General features: G+C 43.5%; 1 protein-coding gene across 3 annotated transcripts in view; it reads left to right on the top strand.

The window, feature by feature from the left end:
* The window catches only part of klf12b (Kruppel like factor 12b), a 50,764-nt gene that overhangs the window by 17,410 nt on the left and 16,895 nt on the right, over positions 1 to 16,459 (top strand). For 2 of the 3 annotated variants that reach the window (XM_061692333.1, XM_061692332.1), the window contains exons 2-3: positions 4,308 to 4,390; positions 10,314 to 10,839. In XM_061692333.1, coding sequence (XP_061548317.1) covers positions 4,325 to 4,390; positions 10,314 to 10,839 — 592 coding nt within the window. In that variant the 5' untranslated portion in view covers positions 4,308 to 4,324. The remainder of the gene's footprint in view (positions 1 to 4,307; positions 4,391 to 10,313; positions 10,840 to 16,459) is intronic. The other variant, XM_061692335.1, reaches the window with a different exon arrangement.

Below are 16,459 nucleotides of genomic sequence, written 5' to 3'. Positions count from 1 at the left end.
CTCGCTGTGGGCCAGTTCATTATGAGGTTGTTCACGCACGGCGGGATTAGCGGGACTCCGGCTGGATAGAAAGAGTGGCTGTTTCTAGAGGTGCTCAAGCTTTTATTTCATTTTCATTTATTGGCCAAGATGATTACATTTAGAGATGTAGAAGTCAAAATAAGAGATTTGTGGATTCAGTCATTATCAGGGAAAACAAGCCGTTTACTTTTCCTGCTACGCTCCCTTTGCTCGTTCTCTTCAGCACATGGCTCGAGGCTGGACTCTGGCTGCTGCTCCACCCGCTCAAACAGTTGCCATGGCAACGCTATCTGGGCCTACCAAGACCTGAAGCCGAAGGACATGCTGGACAACAATACAATAGCAGCACAGCCAGGGTACCTGAGGGACTTAGACCTGAGAGGGAGGTGTGTGGGTGTGTGGGGAGGGGTTTGGAGGTGGAGGCAGCAGATTGAGAAGAAGTAAAGCCTCCCTCCCCTCTACAGCTCTACCTCCATCACACACAAACACCACCAGGATTAGCCTTGCGCCGGAGAAGTAGTGGAGGATATGTGGCATTTAATCGCCCCTTTGTTTCTGGATAAATTAGAGGTTTAAGTAGCCCATAAAAGGGCGGCTTAATCCCTGTTTCCACCCAGCATTTAGGTGCTGTTCACTTCGGTTAGTTAGATACGGTAGGCCTTTTCTTTGCCGTTGCACTTTTCAGTAGCCTTTTGTCGGGGTGCAGCTTTCTGGGGTATGCTTTGTGGACTGTTCAGCTAGATGCCGCTGTCTCGTAGATTGTCACATGCCAGTCTAAAAGTGGAAGTTTATGACTGGAATAAGAACAAAATGATATAAATTGGTAATTAAATAAAAGGCAACACGCCGCTGGCACCCATCCGCACATTCCGCGCTAGAAACACACCCCAAATCTCAGGATGTAACTGATAACTGTAGTGAAGCAAACAAAACTCATCTAGAGTTTTATGAATAAAGGGTAACGAAGCACAATGTATTTGCATTCGGGATGTCAGTAAATGAATTTCTTGTATATTTCAGTGATTTCCTGAGAATACCTGCAAATAATTATTATTGTGTTTAGCTTCTTTGTTCCGTTAAGTCACACAATTTGTGTAGCAGATGCAGCAGTCCTGCCGACATTCATGCGCATTCACCAAGCCCGACCATACTGGCACAAGCTGAAACGATCTGTCCAATTATTTTGGAACGCGAACTAAAAGCTGTGAGTTGTTCGTTCACGTTAGTCATCAGAGGTCGGTAGGAATGCGCTACATTTACTCTGTTACATTCCCTCAAGTAACATTTTGGATAAATTGTACTTACGTGTAGTTTTAATGAAGCATGCATACTTTTTACTTTTCTCGAGTATTTATGTATTACGGACTACGAAAAACAACATCTTTGACATGCGGCGTAGTTTTGTCACTGCCCAAACTTGGATATTTCAGCCCGATTCTAAATCACCTTGCAGTTTTGCTGTTGTTCTTCTGAAAACAGCCACATGCCAGTTATAAGAGAGAGTGCATCCTTGTGCAACCAGAATCATTTTTATACATTCTATTTCAACTTTATTAAACCAGAATTTAAAACAGAACATCCCTTTTGCAATGGTGAGCTGGCCAAGAAGGCAGCAAGTTCAACGTCAATCACATACTGGTTTATTTCAGTTGTTTATTTTTACCTCCCCATCAGTTGAGTTGTACAAATTCTAGGTCACATCAATGGTGGAAAAAGTTTTGAAATTATTTATCTTGCTCAAAATGATTTTACAACTCAAAAACCTGGCATTTGAAAAGGGGTGTGTATACTTTTTATATCCACAGCAGCCTGTTTTCGGAATCTGCTTGGTGAGCCGACAGTAGTGTGCTGTTTAGCAAGTGGAAACAATATAGTGTAAGACCATGGATTAAGTGATATTTATTGTTCAGTATTATCTGAATTTGCACCTTAATATTTAGTTATTTTAATTTGATTTGACATTCATTCTCTGATCTAAAAAATAAAATAGAAGTTACTCACTAGTAACTCATTACTTGAGCAGTTTTTGACAAAGGGAAGATTCAAAGTCGCAGCATTCCGAACCGAATCAACCTGAACTGTGCAAATTGGTTGGAAACGTCGCTTGACATTCGCCGGTGGTCCCACTCCATCAATCGGGTCAGAAAAGCATGGCGAAGGACTGTGCGCCATTCATCACTAACCGAGGTTTATTTCTTGAACTCGAGTGGTCACAGTGGGCACCCAATGGAGTAACAGGGTCACCGTGTGGAGGCGACTCACCGTGCTTGTATTTCGTCACTTCTGCTAAAATAACAAGAGGGTTTGCTACCTAAGGTCATTGGCGGCTGAGGGGGATGTGGAATATCCATTGTTGTTACTGGCTCCGTTGCCTTTGAAGCAGCAGCATTTACAGGGCACCAGACAGAGGCTGTTTGCTCGCACTGGGTGGGGGGATGGGGGGGCTGGAGGACGTTTGGTTGCACGTGTGTTTGTTTGCTGTGCATTTGCAGCTTTTTTGGGTGTTTTTTTTTCCCCCTGAACGACACGAGGAGCCGTGACCTGACGGTGGTGTTGCAACAACTGTTGAGTAACTCCTTATACAAGCCAGTTATTGTCCGCCACTGAAAGACGAACGAGGCCTGTGGCAGCCCACCAGGCAATGAATGTCTTTATTAAAACACCATAATGACTCATCTCATCCTAATTCATGTCAGAATTTGATCATTGTCAGAATCAAAAGTACATCGTTGGACCTCTGCATTCATTTGTCTCTCAAAAGTTCTGTTTTTGCACTATTAACTTATTCAGCTTGGTTACATAATTACTCCTATGTGCACCATAGTCTAGTTCAGCCCTTCCAAAATGAAAAGTTAGTTTTTATTATTAGTCTGTTTTTTTTTAATATATATTTTTTCCCATCAAGTTTCTATCGTTTTTTTTTTTAACAAGATTAGAATTCAAAGTAGAATCTTAAAGGTTATGGCAATATGTAGTATTTTACCCTAACCATAGCCCCTAATCCTACCCTTATGCTGCCCCCTTCGACCCAGGGTGGGCAATTCATCTTTCCGAAGGGGTCGAATGACAAACTGGAAAAGTTGTTGAGGGCCACGCCAATAAAAACCTACCGAAAATTAACCAATGAAAATCAGTCATTACTTGATTTGGTGGTCCAACGGAATGATCTCAACAAACTAAAAAAAAACAGCAAAAAAACAAATGGAATGAAAAAATAATAATTATAATAATTCATTCTCTGAACGCTTTATCCTCACTAGGGTCGCGGGTGTACTGGTGCCTATCCCAGCTGACCTTGGGTGAGAGGTGGGGTCGCCAGCCAATCACAGTAATAATTATAATAATGACGATGATAATAATAATAATAAAAATGTGCTGACATATTAGCTCATATTAGCCGTTCCTAGTTGGGACGCCCACACAGATGGATGGATGTGTGGCATGCATAATATTATTGATGCGTATTATTAGGACAAATAACCCTGGCCGTCTTCACAAATAACCCTGGTCGTCTTCCCTCTAGCATGCAGGAAATAATAATGTTGCTAACAAACGTTGAAACCACTGTTGGCCTCTTCGACTTATAGTTGCGACTTGCAAAATGGCTCAGAAGAATCGCTACATATACCAGAAATTCACCAAGTTGTAGCTCTTGCTCGCTTTTACCGTCCAAACGTGTGAAACTTAAGTTAAAAGTGCTACTTTCAAAATGAAAGTAGCACATATTTAATTTTTTATTTTGACTTCATGAACACTGCGAGGGCCGGCTAAAGACTGTGAATGGGCCGAACGTCCTCGGCGGGCCCTGCTTTGTCCAGGTCTGCCCTAACCCCAACGCTAACACCTTAATGCTATCTGTCTAACCGTAACGGTAATAATGCTATCCCCGTAACCCTAGGGAGGAACCACATTTTTGCAAAAGTTTGGGAAACCCTCCATCCATCCATCCATCCATCCATCCATCCAATTTTCTATGCCATTTCTCCTGTTCATGGTGGTGGTAGTTCATCTGACAAAAGAGCTCCCTGGATTGGTTGCCAGCCTTCACCGCGGTGGGGATTGTGAATACAGCGAGAATTGATCCCGTGCGAGCTCCGCAGACGTCAGTGAACTACTACACGAGCGGTTGGGTTCAGTTTCCAAAACGCTGATCTACATTATACCCTTTTAGGGTCAGTCATCAACTCCTCCCGGTCCCCTGTTTATGACAGACAGATGTAGTCCGTCTTTACTTCTTTACAGGTCCTAACTCAACATGCTCACGCCTCCTCTTTGTCCCTTCGCAGGCCGCCGAAGAGACAGGATGTTAATGCTTGACGGAATGCCTGCAGTCCGAGTCAAAGCCGAGCCCCTGGAATCGGAACAAGGGGTAAGCGAGCAGTTGTTTTCCAGACGATTCCCCGTTTCCCTCACCACCCCCCCTCCTGCTTTCCTCTCCTTCTTTCCTCCTCCTGGTATTGGGCAGATAATCACTCCCAGGCTTCAGCGAGCATGGGGGCTATGAGGAGTGGTCGGAGAGCATGGTAGCGAGGAGGAAGAGAAGGAGAGCCACAGCTGGGACAGGAATGCATTAGGAAGGAGGTGGTGGTTTTGGACGGGGGTTGTTTGGGAGTCTGTACTAGTTGGGGGTATTTGTCAGTGGGAAGGCTGTGTCACATGAGAAACTCTGAATCCGTCCGCATCTTTATGTTGAGCCTCCCATTGGCCTTCTGTCTTACAAACACGTGAATAATCTTCACACACAAACACAATCCTCGTCTTCCTCTGAAGAACACTATCGCAGCTTCGTCTCTTCCTCGGCCCCCCCCCGCACGCTCCTGTCGCGCCTTCTATCGCCAAGTATGAATCACAGACACAGAAGTTAAACGTCGCGATTCCAGCCTTCCGCGAAACTCCCATTGGGCGCCATTGTCTTTTAAAAGAGAGTTCACTCCTAGTTGGGTCAGGTTTATAACGATGTTACCTCACGCAGGCTATGCATGGCCCTTGTACAGTATCAGGGCTCTCTGGTCCAGCATACCTATAAATAAAGTGGTCTTGTTATGGAGAAGCTGTTGCTAGGTTACAGGAGCTTTGTGTTGCTGCTACAGCTGTGTGTGTGTATGCGTGTGTGTGTGTGTGTGTGTGTGTGCATTATTACAGGCATTATTACATTTCTGTAATAATGATGTATTAGTGTTCAATTCCTTTTGATTTAAACTCATCAGTGATTTACACCATCCTAAAAATCACCTAAAATCTTTTTACAAGATCTAAATTAGGGGAAATCTATTTTCCATCTAGTAAAATATGTTTTAATTGAAGAAATGTTGCAGGTGGGTAATGCATTGTGTGTACAAGTTGAGTATGGGAAAACTGTGTTGTGGTAAAAAAAAAAAACACTCAAGTGTCATTAGTTCGTAATGCATTTGGGCACCCATTTCCATCATGAGAAGAAATAAGCATTATTTTTTATTTTTTTACGCACCCTGTTCAAACTGTTCGTTGGGCAGGTAGTATAACAACAGGTAGTATAAATGGTGGATGTCAGAACGGTGGGACGGATGTGAAGTTTCTTAGCCGATACTCATCGCATACCTGCAATGTTGCTTTTCTGACTTGTGTTGCATACGGCACACCAGTTACTGGCGCTGACATCATTCGAAGATGGCGCGTCGTTGTGTAAAAGCTCACATTTCCGACAATGTCCCACCTTTACAGTGGTCTGGATTAATTGCTAACATGGCTTGTCGCTGGATGTATACCCAACATCCAGCGACCAAGACATCCAGCGACCAACAATCAATACCCAACACTCCTTTCAATTGTCCATGTCCGGCAAATATTTCATGCGCCACATCACGCCGGTGGTGACCTCATAACACATCGAATTATCTGGTTGGGGATGCCGTGACGCTGTGTAAAAACATGCAACAGTTGTAGCAATATCCTGCTTTGCTGGGTTCTACGTAAAAAGTGAAGACAGATCTGATGTGACACTATGCTTTCCCCCCCACTAAATTTCACATCTCGTTTTACATGATACTTGCAAAAACAATGCACGGTCCTAGTTATGCGTAGTCGAGATGACTCATTGGTGAGTGCATGTTGAATGGGCAGAGCACCAGATCCTTGCAGCCAGAGGGCTTATCTTGGGTATTGTGGAATTGTTCGGTCACATAGGTCCAACTTGCTGATAAGAAATCGCCACATCTGAGCACTTACGTGTGACAGCAGGTGGTTTCTCTCCGGGTCTTTATGGGTGTTCTGCTCTCTATCGCACCTCGAGGGTTTTGAGCTCCTCTGAAGTCACCCTCCATTCGTGCAGCGATGTCAATCTGGATGCGGCTTTGAAGTGCGCCGAGATCCAATCACCCGCCCCCAAAAGACTGCGCCTCCCCATCGTAGGGCAGACAGGCCGCGGCAAAAATGTGGTCTTCATTTGGGTGGCAGTGAGCCAAGGCTGGAAATATGGCCTGCCTCGTTAGACCCTTCCCCCACAAGGGGCTGGAAAATGTGCCCTGCTAACCACTATCCCCTAATAAAGACAATGGCACCACAATTGAGGTGGGCAGGCGGCTCAAGCACGTGTGTGTGTGTGTGTGTGTGTGTGTGTGTGCGTGTGTGTGTGTCGGGGGGGGGGGGGGGGGGGGGGGGGGTTTGCGTCATTTTCCCAGTTTCTGTTGCTGGATAGGAAAGCAAAGTTTCTGTTTTTGTCTTACGATGATGATTGGACAAAACATCCTTCTGTAGGGTCACTTAATCGATTATATCTCTAATTAGATGGGACAATCTTGCTTTGACTGTTTCTAAACTCCAGTTTCCATCCCAGCGTCTAGTTAGGCAGAATAATCAGAGTGAATCAACTGCACCTTTGCTGATTGCAACAACCTGTTTCAAGAGGGTTAGGGATAAAAGTCAGTTATTTTATTATTTGACATAATTGTTCATGCAGCAATCTAGTTGAGACTGAATCCACAGCGCACTTTACTGGCTTGACTGGCTGCAGCCAAGTATTTCACTCCATTTTGCCTCAGTTGCACTGTGACACAATTAATTAGAATCAGCCAGATTCCCAAAGATCAATTAATCATCAGTTATGCACATTCCTATGTCTTAGACACACTTTGATGGATACTTTAAAGACAATGTCTGCAATAAATGTGACTTGTACATTTCACAAAAAATTCACTAACCCATTAAAAACTTTTTTTTATCGAAACTACAACAAACATCGGTCTGCAAATCCAACTGAAAACTGGTATGATATGCATTCCAGGCCAGTAGCTGTAGTGCACACCAACTGCTTGTCCTCCCACGCAAACGAGTCTTTCGAATAGCCTCCGTCAGCTTGGACGTGATTTGGACTGAACCCATTAACAATGAGTTAAATGTACACTTGGTGAAGAGAAGCATTTTAATCATAAACACTGCTGTTTTTCATCCATTTGGATGAAAACTGTCAGGCTTTTAAAAATGTCCACTTTAAGAACCGTTTTTTAAAGATCTGCTTTTTCAGGCGCCAAAGTGCTGTTGTCATGGAAACAAGCAGCCAAAACCATCGTTTTCATTCATTTTGACATATATCTGCAGAGCTCACGTCATCAAAGCAAAGCAATTCACATTTGACACTGAAATCATTGCCATATATTGTTTTTGACTTTTAGTCACTTGACTTTTTTTACCTGGATGCATGAATTACACTCCGAAATGTATCTTTTATTGGCTATCATCTGCGCAAAAGATTAATAATCGGCGATCATTGCTATTGCTGCCAACATAGTGAATGGAGGAGGGATTTGTTGCTGGTTTACTTGACCATGTTGACATTATGTCAAAACGTTTTATCTTTAAAATAAAGCAACGGTGTCACCCAAATTTGTACGCAAGCCGCAACCTGCTATCAACGTGCTATCTATCGCTAACCTCGTACTAATGTCATAAATACAGTAAGCATTTGTATGAAAAGTACTTGTAGGCTATAAATATCTAAGCATCAAATGAAAAACAATAAGTGCAACTGTAACGGAGTGTGCCTTTTTGTAACGCGGGTTGACGTATTCCTACGCTGCCGAGCACAGTAGTGCATTGCGCGCTGCTGTTACCTTGAAACGTGGTGTGATGGGACGTGGTAAACGTATACGCGTGCACTTTATATAAGGTCAAACATGTTCAGTGGTTAATGCGGCCCTGAATATGAAATTGAATATGAAATGTTGTGACCACAATCATACTCTTCAACACAATTCATATATATTTCTGATCTTATTAAAAGGACACACATTGTTCTTATCACCTCCGACTAGCTCAGACGTCATGATGAAAATCCTATTCAGGCCTACGCATCGTAATAATACTTGATTTTGAATTGTTGTTCTAAGGTGGTTGGGTATAAAGGTCATATGAGCACATATTTGGTTTTTGTGAGAATGCTTAGTGGGTGGTTCTGTGAAGCGGACCATAACCGCACGCCATAAACCTTGACCCGACGCCGGTGAACCTGAGCTGAACCCGTCCAGGATGGTGGCGGGGTTTGCTTTCCACTGGCGAGGGCGTTACAGAGTAAACAAGCGTTTGCATTCTATTCATGAGCTCGTAACATTTCCTGTAGGCTGAGTATACAAGCTCGGAGTATAAATAGTAGGTTACTACACACACAAAAAAAGAAATAAATAAATACAAAAACGAACACGCGCTACTTGGATGAGGAAAAAAAATCTCAATTCACTACTCGCAGCCAGCATTACATAAGCAGAATGAAATGTGAAGTGGGGGTGAAAATCCATGGCGGGGCACATTTTTCATTGCGGGCTTTTCCTTCTAGATTTAACAAGCTTTACACGTACGATTGGTTAAAAGAAAAAAAGTAAGTTTCATTTGTGCTGCCTCCCCGACGGGCCTGTGAAAGGCCTCACTGTTAGGATCAAGACTTGTGGCACCCCTCCCACACGTGACGCACTGTGGACAAAGATCACTTGAAAAACCCAAGACGGCTTGGGGAGGAAACAAGTTTGTGATGCGTTCAGGGTCACATCGGAGCGCCTGTGTTACGATGCGGCTGAGAGGGAGTGAGGGGAGACGGGCAGGAAATTGAGCCCATATGATGTTTTTTCCACAAAGGAGATGTCGGGGGGGGGGGGGGGGGCATACACAGAGGCACATTTCTGGGGGAGTGATGGAAAACAGGAGGAAACGAGAAGCGGAACAACGGAGGGAGGGAAAGAGAGACGATGATGAAAGGTTACAAGTGCTGAGTGACACTATCTTCATAATGTCGCCATGTGTTCCTGCGCATAGGAGTAGCAAGAATGCAATTAATTTCGAAATAGGTCCAACTTGAGGCTCAATTTCTCCTCTTTGTCAGTTATCAGTCAAACTAATCATTAAACTAGTCATGGTAAAAATACAATCGATTTTGCAAACAGTAGATGAATTAAAATTACAAGTGTAAATATTATTTGAAGTGTTTGGTGGGCAGATCCATCCAAATATCGATAATATCGATACCGACTTTGGAGCTCATATTCATCGATACATCGTCCAATGTTGCTGATAATCTAGTTTCAGGTCACATTTAGCAATATAATGATGTAGCTAAAGTGTTAAAAAAAGTACCTGTACTAGTGATACTGGCGCTGTATCTTTCCACTTAAGACTTTTCCACCAATCCCCCAAACACAAAAGATCATGCTAAGAAAACGATTTATTTGGGGTGGAATCCAAGAGTGTGAGTAGATGAAGAGTGTGGGTGTTATTTACCATTATGTTACTTCCTTGTTTCCCTTAGGTGGTTTGGGATCTTTGTATTAAAAAAAAAAAGAAGGCTGACCATGCAGTATCATAGTAAGAATCCTATTAGTTTTGAATGACATCTGAAAATAGATGCCAATTTGGTGCCAATTCTCTCCCGGCCACACCAAAACTTTCTTGAAGTTGGTTGGAGTAGCTCAGATCAAAACAAAGTTTGGGTTTCCTTTTGACACTCTGGAGTGTCAACTCATTTTCAAACCGGCATTATAAGAATAGTATTGATTTTGAACCAAACGGTCCGAGAGGGCAGTTTCATAGCGAGAATCCGATGGATTTTGTTTGTTCTCAGATCCTAAAAACATCGTCGTCTTCTTTTTTTTTTAGCGATTATGACGTGGTCGAGAGATTCCCATGGGTTCTGAAAGATATCTAACCTCAAATGCTTCAATGCCACTTCAACTGATGTTCATATTGTCAGGATGGAATACTTTGTAAGATTCCAAATGTTTCAAAATTGTATTTCTAAGGCAACAAGACTAACAAATGCTTCTGTCCTTCCTCAGTTACCTAAAGTGCGGCCTTATACCGCGATGGACGGCGTGCCCTTCTTCCTCAGCAGGGTGAAAGCCGAGCCTCCGGAAGACCTGCTCAGCCACGACCTGCACTTCCACACGCAGACAGAGCCCGTAGACCTGTCAATCAACAAGCCCCGCCCCTCCTCTTCCTCCACCACCACGTCATCCATCTCCCCGCTGAGATCCGCCTTCTCGCCGTCCTCCCTGTCGTCGTCATCCTCTTCGTCCTCGCCGTCGGTCATCACTTCGGCGGCGTCGGTGCTCTCGCCGGGCCCGCTGGTGGCGCCCGGGATGAGAGGTCAGCCATATTTGCACATCCTGCACTCGGTGCCGCCGCCTCCGTCCAGCCCGCTGGGCCTGCAGGGGGGCGGAAAGCTGGGTGGCCGCGTTCACCGCATCCCGGTGGTGGTGCAGTCGCTGCCGCTCATGTACACCACGGCCGTGCGTTCGCCCTCCAGCCTCAACAACGCCATCATGCTACCTCTGCTGGACGACGCCAAGAGCCTGGGCAAAGGTGAGGCCGCTGCGCCGTTCACAGTGCAAATGAAAGCTTCAAGCCTTTTAAATTAGACATTCAATGCAACATATTCAGTATTGAAAACAGTTACCAGGTGTCTTAATGAAAGGTCTCTGACTCTCAGGATAAAGAAATGTGCACACTGACACAAATTTTTCGAAACACTCGATTGTGGTGGGCGGCATGATAGTGCAGAGTACGACTTTAGTTACCATGAACAACCAAGGCAGAGCGCAGGCATGATATGACACAAGCTGCCACTCAGTGTTGCCAGCTAAGCAACTTTGTCGCGACATTTTTGAAAAGAAAAAAAGCAACAAATCTTGCATCTTTTTTGTGGTGTTTTTGGAGAGTTCTGGGGACCAAGACACCTTCCAGAGCATTGTGTGTTCAGCCCTCCGTATCCGGACTGCAAATGAATGGCGCTTGCACCACTGACGTATGCCTAGATAAGACTATAAGACAAATTTGGTCTTTCACGATTGCAATGTCAGACTACTGCCATAAAATCTTGTAGACAGTGGCAACACTACGTAGACAAAGCGTGGCCCAATACCACCGCGTCCCGTCTTTTACGATCACTGGGCTTTATCTTGTCAAACCAAACACTGTCAGAGAGGCGCAACCAGAAAACGTGTCACCTTTAACAGCAACCGGATAGAACCGTTACCATGGCGACAACAAGTTGTTGTCAAACAACGGATCGCTGCGGCAATGTTGGGAAAAACATTCTCGGGAGATGACGTTTTGGGCTGTCCATTCAGGAAGGGCTTGAGGTATGGTCACGTACCTTTACTACGATACGGCTCGCAAGCAGGCAACAAAATGTTTTGTAGCCTAGCAAGCTAGTGCTAGCACTAACGGTTGTACATAAACATGCCGACGTTCTGTCCAGTCATGCTCTAAAGCAGGGGTGTCAAACTCAAATTCACGGTGGGCCAAAATACAAAATTGGGACAACGTCGCTGGGCCAAACTCAATATTTAACGAAAAATCTCTTGAGATGTGCATGTTTCGCTTCTCTGCAGAAATGTAGCGTTAATGTTTATCATATGACAACAAACTTAAATTTTTCCCAAACACTGAATCTGGAATAAACAAACTTTAATATTATAAACACGAGAAATCAAATTTGCGATAAAAGGCATCAGTGGCATTTGTTTGTTGTTTTGCATTTAAATAGATAACAGGAATTCTTCCGCCTCTCCATCTTCTATTTATCTATCTCCAGCTTGCTCAACAGACACATTTTCAGAAAATGGCAGGTAGCAAAAGAACAGAATAATAAGAAAAGAACGGGCGCAGTCAGAAAAGCGAGGAGCTGCGCATCTTGTGTCACGTAAGCACACGCGAGAATATGCTCCAAAGAGAGCAAACTGGCTAATGTGCGAATATATGTTGTGACGAGGCTCGATTTTATGACTTAATAGCTTGACTTGACTTGCTTGACATTTAGTGCTTCATTTTTGCCATCGCGACTTGCTTGAAAGTTGAAGCTCAAGATTTGAGCATTACGTATGACTCGCGCATGTTTGACTTCGTCCCACCTCCGACGGTAACCTTGTGTCTTGCGTCAAACGGCGTACCGACATTTTGTGTGTTCCACTGTAAGGGACGCGCCCCGGGTGTTGATGCTGCCCTTCAGAGGTGAACGCGCCATTAGGTTGCCTTTCTTTCAGGAAGCGGCAGCGAAGGAGCAAACATCTGCAGCACTTCCACTGTCTTGCAGGGTGGGACTGCTTCTCTCTCTTTGGGTGGGGTTTTTACTGCCAACCACGGGGAGGGAACCTACACTGGCCGCTCTTGTCCACCTCCGGCGCCATACACAGGGCGAGTGTTCATTTCTCTAAAAGAGGTTGCTTCTGGTCACATCCTGCTAGGATGGACATTTCGGCTTCATGCCCGTGCACCAAGCCGACATGCGAGCGCACAAACGGGGATGTGTAATTAGCTCTGGGCGGGGTCGTCCTCAGAGATACTTGTTGTGAATTTCTGGGGGCGAAAAAAAATAGGACAGGAAAATCAAGACTTGCATAACAGGGTGTGGATGTATATTGAAGATGGGTGGCACACACACATGAACAAAGCCAAGTTGACACACACAGTACAACCCTGATGGATTTAGTCACTTATAATGCAGCCAGTAGACAGCTTAAGCCTTCAATACAATTAAAAATGCTCTTATCGAGATAACAATGGTCATTTGTGATTGACTGACGCTGTCGGAGACGTGCTTTACTCTATTGTGGTTTGAACTTGCGGTGGTCTTCAAGTCCACTTTAGCATACTGAAAGCTGTTTCTAATATTTTGACCCACTCATTTAGCTGAATAAAACAATCAACATCAACACAATTTATTCTGAGACACTGGTTGACCTCTGATTTTTTGGGATTCTGAAAATGTTCGCCTTGGAAGTAGTATTAACTGTACAGGCGATGTTTTGATTAACATCGTCACATTGCTGACTGTCTGTTAAAAGTAAGACATAAAACAAGAGAATCTGAACTTTTTCATGACAAACGACAAAGCCGTGAGGAAGGAATAATGCCCAGAATGAGTCCGAGGAGACTGGCTGAAATGAGGCATGGCTTGCGTTACTGGAGACTTCACGCATTTATGGCCCCTTGTTCTGGGTGCTTTTACTGCTTATCACACAAGATCTTTTAGAATTTTTGTTTTGTTTAAAAAAAAAAAAAAAAAAAGCCAAAGAGTTTGACGCTCGCTATAATAATGAGAATCAATATTTGCGTTAATGTGATTCTACTTTGCATTGAAGCATTAGAATATTCGAATAATATGAATACCTCTTTGACAGTGGTAATATAATTTTGCGAATAATAAGCCAGCGCTTAGTCAATTTGTGGTGTTGCGAGCCCAAATTTGAGCTTCGGATGTGCCACCGTTTGAGCGAAATGAGGAAAAAAAAAAAAGAGGCCACAGTCATCGATGCACTTTCAGCTGATAATTGAATGGAGCGATCAAACACAAATTCAAAACAAATACAAGAACACTTGCAAGGAATGACTCCAACTGTAGCCTCTGACTTCACTCACGAGGCCACGCCCCTTAAAGGAACACATCTGACACCTGAATACCAAGTACGGACACTAATTGCGCTTCATGAAAAAGTTCATTTATTTATATTTTATTCTCTTTTTATACAATACAGTGCTACTTTAGACGACGACGTATTAAGGTCACCTATCAAGAGGACCCCAAAAAAAAGCCGAGACGTGTTTCAAATTCGTCACCACAACATTTAAAGTCGACAGGGCGCGATTTAAAGTCTTCGTGATGAGATATAAAGTCGTCACTTTGAAATCTAAGGTCATCGTGATGAGATTGAAAGTCAACAATTGACGCGAGGATGCCGGTTAACTTAGCGTTAACATATCAAAATCAACAATTGACGAGCGCGTATCCTGGCTTAGCAACCGATTGCTACGTGACCGCCGGTCGTCAATTGTTAACGTTATATGTAAACTCTATGTTTACTGGGGTCCTTTAAGTCTCTTCATGACTTTAAATTTCATCATGACAACTTTAATCTCATCACAATGACTTTAAATGTCATCTTTAAATCACATTTCAGCTTTGTTCTCTCTTTCTAGGCGACCCTAGTACGCTGCTGTAAATGTACACGTGACAAAAAGTGTGTTTTTTGTCGGCGCTGCAACGGATTCATCGCATTTCAAATCATTTCTTGGTCACGGAATCAATTCAAATAAAAAGTAAAGGTACCGTTGTATTTCTCAAAAGGCAGAATTTTTGTGGGTGTGCCTGATACGGGCTGAATATAGCACCACATGCAGAAACTATGTGATGATAAATAATATACAATAAATAAGTATGCACCTGAAAGCATCTCCGCATATTTGTCGCACTTTAAAGCCGACGACAGCAGCACAAGAGGGTGCAGTGATGCAACTTGTATGAAAAGCTTTCAACATTGATACAAAAACACTTTGCACACACCCACATCCACACGCCCACAAGCGCACGCACACGCACAGGTCGGCCATCCTCTTTAAGAGCGGGCGGATGCGCTTCCTTTTCACTGCTGCCTCCCCATCTCCGGCAGCAGGTTGCCATGGAAACAGGGCATGACTGGAAACAACAGGAGCGAGAGAAAGAAAGAAAGGAAAGAAATGTGGTGATCTGCCCACCTCTGCAGCACTCCTCCTTTGTGTCCCTCGCTCAAAATACACCCACCACTCCTCACCCCACCTCGCATTTCCAGCTAATTACGCTCCTTAATTGCAGGCTTTCCATAGGCCGGGCGAGATGCTGAACCCCCCGACACACACACACACCCCCGTAGCCACCCTGTATTTTGTAGAAGTAGAAAGCTTTAAAAGCAGTCACTACTGCTTTATTATGGGCTGTAATGGCTCCGGTGCCATCCGAGAGGACCCTTGATAGCTTTGAAATCCGTATAGGTGAGCCTCAATGGACAAGATGTTCTCTGTTGAATAGCTGTCTTTGAAATGTCTTTCTTTCCGAATGACTTCTAACCAATATTTAATCGAGACTGTGGAGTAAGTGGTGGAGACACAGCAGCTCCAGAAAAATAAAGACACCCAGCTGACATTAGAGTTCAAAAATTCCTGTTTAATTCACATTCACATTTGAGAAAAAAAATTGACCGGTTTACAATACGGTGGAATTTCAGTTTTCATGTTTAATCCATCCCAACAAATCTGACTATAACCAACTCGTAGGAAAACTGAAGCTCTATTTCCCATAGGAAATCATGCAAATCCAATTAATGTAATGTGTTCGCGATACACAAAATTATGAGCAAAATATATTTCATAGAGAATAACTATAGTTTGACGTAACAGAAAACAATGTAAATTTAAGGTAAATGACAAATGAAATAATTAATTAACATTAAACATCGCTTTTACTTTTATTGAAGACTCTTGATGGCATTTGAAAGATGGTGGCGAGGGAGCAGGAGAAGTTTTCGTTTGCAAGGGTAATCCGCCATTTTTCTACTCTGCTGATTCTTTCCTGAATTCTGCGGTGTTTCTCGTCTTTAAAAAAGGAAATTGGAACTTTCTTTGGCCCCATTATGACTTATTCAACAGTCACATTCAAGAAAAATAAACACAAGGTACTTTGGAAATGGTGCCGATGAACGGGAAGACGCTGACTCAAGAAAACATCAATAAAATCGAAAAGGTTACACGTGGGCCTTGTGTATATTCAAGGAAAGAAGTGCAGGACGTGTCACGCGGGAAGATTGCTACAAAGCGTTGGAGCAATGTACGAAAACTGTGAGGAAATTTCAATTGTACAAAAGCTCGGGCATACAAAAACTGAGGTTCCATTTTACAACTAAAATAAACCTGAAAATCACATTGTGGATAGAGAACAGTAAGGTTTTTGCTAGTCATAGTGATGTCAACTACAGCTGGAATTGACGAAGCCTTTTTATGTTAAATGTCTTTTTATAAGAAAACAAAGTAGATTAAGGATATTCCATTTTGGGTTCTATGGTTATTGTGGTACTTTCAGTTAAACTCGAGTTCCGTTCATTAGCATTAGCTACATGACGGTGACAGAATATAAAGAACAGCCAGTGTTGGGGTGCAACTAAATACATGCTTA

This window comes from Phycodurus eques, chromosome 12, assembly GCF_024500275.1.
Source record: "Phycodurus eques isolate BA_2022a chromosome 12, UOR_Pequ_1.1, whole genome shotgun sequence".
Lineage (NCBI taxonomy): Eukaryota > Metazoa > Chordata > Actinopteri > Syngnathiformes > Syngnathidae > Phycodurus > Phycodurus eques.
This window is presented reverse-complemented; position numbering and strand designations above follow the sequence as displayed.